Source organism: Panulirus ornatus, chromosome 63 (assembly GCF_036320965.1).
Source record: "Panulirus ornatus isolate Po-2019 chromosome 63, ASM3632096v1, whole genome shotgun sequence".
NCBI lineage: Eukaryota > Metazoa > Arthropoda > Malacostraca > Decapoda > Palinuridae > Panulirus > Panulirus ornatus.
Genome location: NC_092286.1, coordinates 22,855,919 through 22,862,047, shown reverse-complemented (window position 1 = coordinate 22,862,047; position 6,129 = coordinate 22,855,919). Strand labels below are relative to the sequence as shown.

Here is a 6,129-nt window from a genome sequence, read left to right as displayed (position 1 = left end):
TCACAATCCACGAAGTGAGTGATGGGAACGTTTATATGACATTGGAAATGACGATAGATCTAATAGTGCACACGAGAATCAGACTATGACAGATAGATTTCAGAGAGATCTGGAGACGCAGTGGACTCATGGTATTCAACAAAGGAAAGGATAGACTTGAGACTGCGGATGTAGACGAATGGATAGTACTGGAGAGTAGACGAATGTGTACGTTACGTAAGAGGATCAGAGCAGTGGACGGGACACCAACAGCCCAGGTGTGGCAAGGTATCAACGCATTCAAACCAGATACTTTTCTATTTCAATTCCTGTCGTCAATTTACCTTGAAACAAATGTAGTAAACATAATATTTTTCCCGATGCTTAATACACCACCGCAAACCGGAATGATATTTCCTATACTGAAGTGATATTTCTCATACCGGAATGACACTTCTTACAACGCCTTGATGTCTGGAACTAGATATCCTGGCTGAGGGTTGGGTTACACGATGAATGGGGAGGTGGGTGTGGCCCACCTCCTGGGCAGGACGGTCAACTTTACCCATCTGGGACACCACTCAGCGTCAATATGGAGTGGACACTATGGACTGGTATGGGGAGCGGCCTTGGACTAGTTCCCACCACCCTCTTCCCGGGGTATATATACAGCCGCGCCCCACACACCAGCAGTGTAGCGACTCTCCTCCCTGCATCATGAAGGCTCTGGTGAGTGACTCCATGTTTCCTTCGTCTGTTACATCACCAAGACTTCTTAGTGTCTACCCAAGTCAACAATCGGTCCAGAACATGTAGCTTTTAGTGCCAGACGAAACATTCTCATGATGCAGTAACCAAAACAATAATACATCACCATTATCAGCACGGTCCTGAAGGACGAAGCCTAGTGCATACTAGTTCGAACACAAACCCCCAAGAGTCCACACGCATCAAGTTACACGTCTACAAAGAAATTACTTGTGACTGTCCATCAACCTTCCAGTCTATATGTTACTAGGAACAGTTCAGCTGCTGCTAATATGTGTTCAAGATATGGACAGATCTCATCGTTCTCATCCCCAATAGGTTTTACCTTACACTGTGATACATCCTTAATGTAGACTCGATGCCCTATTCCACATTCGGACTCGTTGCACTGCCACATTCATCGTAACATCTTAACATTTCTCAACCTCATTGTTGTTTATGACATATTGCACGCAGAAGCTGATAAATGTCATTAATATTTAAACCACTGTGGAATTATTCATCATATTAACGTGGTCACGGGTGTTTCAGTCTGGACACTGCTTCACTGTTCAGCCAACTGAACGTTAGGGAAACAAAGATGGATCTATAGGACTTATTTGTAATACCTAAGTTCAGCTTTATGATAACACAGAATGCTAACTGAATTGCTAATCCTCAAGGATAATGAACAATGAATTTCTGTCCTCAGGTATTCCTTGGCGTGATTGCCGCGTCCCTGGCTGCTCCAGTCCCTGATGACTGTGAAACCGTCCAGGTGCTCCCCGGAGCTCTGCCATATGCTGGCTTTGGTTTGGCTGGCCACGGTATCGCTGGTTTGGCTGGCCATGGTATTGCTCCCTTGGCTGCTGCTGCCCCTCTTGCTCATGTGGCTGCTGCTCCCGCTATTGCTCCCTTGGCTGCTGCTCCCGCTATTGCTCCCTTGGCTGCTGCTGCTGCCCCATTTGCTCACGTGGCTGCTGCTCCCGCTATTGCTCCCTTGCCTGCTGCACCAATTGCTCCTCTTGCCCACCCTGTGGCCTACGCTGCCCCACAACCTGTTGCTCTGCCCCCAGCTGAAGTGAAGATCCCCATCACCCGTACTCATGTGGAAGTGCCCGTTCACCAGCAGGTCCACTACGGCACTCAGGCTTACGTAGCCGGTGCCACCACCCATATCCACAAGCCAGCCTTGGCCGCCCCAGCCATCGCACCACCCACCACCCTCCTCTCTAAGGTCACCCACAACCCTGCAGAGGTCACCATCAAGCACCAGGAGATTCCCGTCGAGCGCCACACCCCCAACTTTGTGGAGACCCCCTACCACGCAGGCACCATCATCGAATACACCGAGCCTGAGGTCAGGGAGGTCAAGGTGCCAACACCATATGCCAAGCCCGTCCCCGTGCCCCAGCCCGTCCCCGTGGCTCAGCCAGTACCCGTACCTACCCCCGTGCACTCCGTGGCCGTGCACCACGCTGCCCCCGTCGTTGCCCCAGTCGCTGCCCCCGTCGTTGCCTCAGTCGCTGCCCCCGTAGCATATGGCGCCGTTCTTGCTGCTGATGACTGTTAGTACTGGACGCCAGGACGACCTGAGGATATTCACGCCAGCCATGAGCCTCTTCTGATGTACATGTGACTCATATGTTCCTATTTAAAGATATGAAACCCAACACCTTATCATTATTTTCCTATTTCCTCACACGGACGTCTTGATAAAAGCATTCAAGGGCAACGTATTCTTCAAGTCTTAATGTTTTCAAGGAACACCAAGAATCGAACACATTCATGGATATATGATAATTTTCATAAACGTAAACTTCTTGAAATCTTCACTGATATACCATCAATTACGGTTGCCAGAATTATCATTGTTTTTACTCTATAAGTCACCTAATTAGAATCCTATACTACAATAACTTTCAAGTTAATTATTATAATCAAGTATGTCTGTGTTTGACAATATGTTCACTGATGATGAAGTTCCTGCTCGAAAAAGCTAACGAATAAATATGGAACTTCTGAAGAAGTTATCTCCATTAGCTTTGTCCATGACATTTACAATGAGATTACACTCTGGAAGAGACTCAATAGTCCGAGATGCATATGCAAATAATGTACAACCATTCAATTAGATTGAAAGATAGACAGATAGATAGAAAGATATCTTCAACCTGAAAGCCTTCCAACAAAGTACCAATCCTAAAGCTGTCCAATCCAGCCGACTCCCCTCCTCTCACTGCCCGTATAACTTCTGTCTTCCGCAGCCAAACTCTTTTAAACCTAAATCAAAACAAAATAGAGCATATTAACTCATACTTAATTTAAACACAAAACTTTGATCCATCTTCATACTACAAAAAAAAAAAAATACTAAAACAAAACATCCTATACAGCTTCAACCAATCACAGTCCCCATCCCGCACAGTAATAGTTGCAATACACATTACCAAAGCATTTGACACTGTCCATCGAAGTATCCTTACACTTAAGATGCTTCCAGCAACATTCTTCAGCAATGACAAAACGTGGATGGCCAACTTCATAGTTGGCCAGCCACAAGAACTGTAAACCGCAACAAACAGAGCAGCCGGAACTAGCACTCGTTGCCTATAAACCACAAACTCTCAACACCTACAAAATGAAACAAAGATTCTCCAGTACAATCCCACATCAATACTCTCGACATATTAGTCAGCAACAGCACGATCACACTTTCCATCCACATCACTCCATAACTATCCAACAAAAGCTAGATAGAGATAACAATCTTACCCCAACTTCACAACACAGCAACCTGTACTCATAGATACCCCCCCACCCCCCATATTTTACATACGTAACACTTACATACGAAACATATAGAGACCGAAATACTCGACAATCACTATAAAGTCATCCTTCCAACCCAGTCTCAAACACCATCCCACCACATGTACACCAGTCGGAACCACACTTCCCAGACAAATACAAGTTCCGTTTTCTCCTTCTCTCTCTTGAGGCAACACCCATCTCTGCGATCACAAGACCCCTCATGTCCAAGATGTAACTTCCATAGTGAAGATATTGAGCATTTACTCGTATATGCAGTCCAGAGTTTATCGATGATGAGTTTGAGAAAATATATTCTATTGGATCCAAGTTACAGTATCCTACATCTTTCATTGATTCATCACGTAAGTTGGCAAAGAAATCATTAATAAAGCTCAACCCAAACCTCTCCTTGACAACTTTTAGTTTTCCCCTTTAGTAATGATTTTACTTTACTTCCATGTTGCTTAAATTCTTTGATGTAAAGTCTTCAGCAACAACACTAAAAAGAATATCTTAATCAGGAACTCACTAGAAAGTTCTGGCAGGGTGCGTATATATAGTACTATGTAAAAACTACAATACGTTTTATGGAGGGCAAACTGGTAAGGATCTTTCAGTTAGACTTAAGCAACATAAATGTAGTAGAAGAACAGGACAAGAATTAAATGCCTTGCTAATCATGTGAAAAAGTATGATCATTATATTGACTGGAGTAATGCCATCTCAGTTATTAACTCTATCTCTTGTACCACGAAAAATATCATTGAATCTTCTATTATTGAAAATAGAAAGAATTGCAACATTAATATTAGTAAAGGTATACACAAATTGGATAGCTTTAATGTTGATAAAATTTGCAAACAGATCCCTTTCTTGTCCATGTCATAAATTTTAGGATACGCAAGTTGCCAAGTTTAAACGCACCAGACTTCCATTAGGGTAGTCACTTGTTTACCAAATAGCGTCCTAGCTACGTCTCTTCGTTGTATATTAACTGACTGTTTTACTTCTTTCTTGTATCTCCCCTGTTGATGTGACAATTATACAAAAGTGCACTTGGGAACTTATCGTGTTTCATTTCCGTGGTAATAACAGAATTTATTTCATCATATATAGATATATATCATAGTGACTCATTGTTTCTCGCTTTAGTGAGGTAGCCCCAGGAACAGACATAAAACAGACATATGTAATCTACGTAAACTATAGATCCCTATCCAGAAGCAAGTTTCCCCGGTTCGCAAGGTCTACTCAACTAACTTTCACCTCTGTAGTTTGAACAGTCACTTTTGTCACTCTTGTCTTTATGACTTCATACAGTGGCATGTTCATGGCAGAAGTGGATTTAGTGGCAGTAAAATGTTTGCCGAAGACTGATATAACAAGATGTCTAAAGAGGTTCTGAGCCAACATGAGCGAGGAAGCCCGTTCATGTCACTTTACCTGCTGCATCTAGAGGAAAGTGACATTACATGGCCTGGGTGACGTTTTCAACATTGGAGGTCGCTTTACTGTAACGACTGTAGCAGTAACTGCTGGAGGAACGTTTCTTGCCGTCTCTGTGGGCGAGGGGTTTACCTCTCCCTGCCGGACCTGTCATTTCCATTAGCGACAGGTGCCCCGTCCACACTGCTCGTGTTCTTCAACGCTGGTCCCTAGGAACAAGACACCCTACAGCTTCTAGTCAAGGCCAGCAAAAGAGCAGACCTAATTGTCATTAAACATGTTTATGATTTATTCACACTTTTATGGAGGGTTGTTCATGCCCAGTTGAGTTAAATGGCGGCCACCAATATTTTTGTTTGTCTTTCCAGATATTTGGAATAATTAACAAGTTATAACGATCACAATCAAGTATTTGAATGGCTAATTTTGTTTGATTATATGTATATTGTTTTTATGCTGTACTAAACGCCGATCCTCCACCAACACATGGCAACGGGACAGTGTTATACGAACGAAGAGTCGTCAGTAAAGAGAAAAAGTTGATTTGAGTATCGGCCAACTTTACTGCTGACGAATGATGGAGTGTAACCATGTCCTGCTTATGAGAAGGACAAATCCATAGTGATAGGAGTATCCATGCGAATATCATAATGGGGAAATCGTGTGGCATAACTGTAACCTATTTCCATAATATCAGCAGTGTTCAGTTAAGTATACACGTTGCTGCTGCTCTCATACTTAACCATACTACAGCAGCACTTGGTTCAGTGGTTTGCATTAACCTCTTGCAGCTACCTCCAGCTTGATAGATATTACACCCTCTCTAACTGAAATGTCTGAGGTATATTTTGATTATTTGGATGATGAATGACGATGAATGTCACTAGTCGAACATGGTAGAAGTTGATGGTATAGAGGTAAGTAAGATCTACTTTCATCCAGAGGATAATGACACCATATATAGTTGTATACATATACCACAAATGTCTATAGATAAACATTGCTCTTACCGTAACAAAAACACAAAAGTTATATGAAGGAATTGGAAGCAAATATTCTAGTATGATGCTGAAGCAGTGGTTATAAGAGGGATACTGTGTGCCAATGTTTATGAAATTTTGCTGAGAAAAAAACGGATATACA

The 6,129-nt window shown here is 42.8% G+C and overlaps 1 protein-coding gene across 1 annotated transcript; it reads left to right on the top strand.

The window, feature by feature from the left end:
- Positions 1 to 585: 585 nt before the first annotated feature.
- On the top strand, positions 586 to 2,399 carry LOC139745820 (uncharacterized). Its single transcript, XM_071656406.1, has 2 exons — positions 586 to 708; positions 1,439 to 2,399. Exons 1-2 carry the CDS (start codon positions 586 to 588, stop codon positions 2,297 to 2,299), a joined length of 984 nt encoding a protein of 327 aa, XP_071512507.1. The 3' UTR covers positions 2,300 to 2,399.
- Positions 2,400 to 6,129: the final 3,730 nt, after the last annotated feature.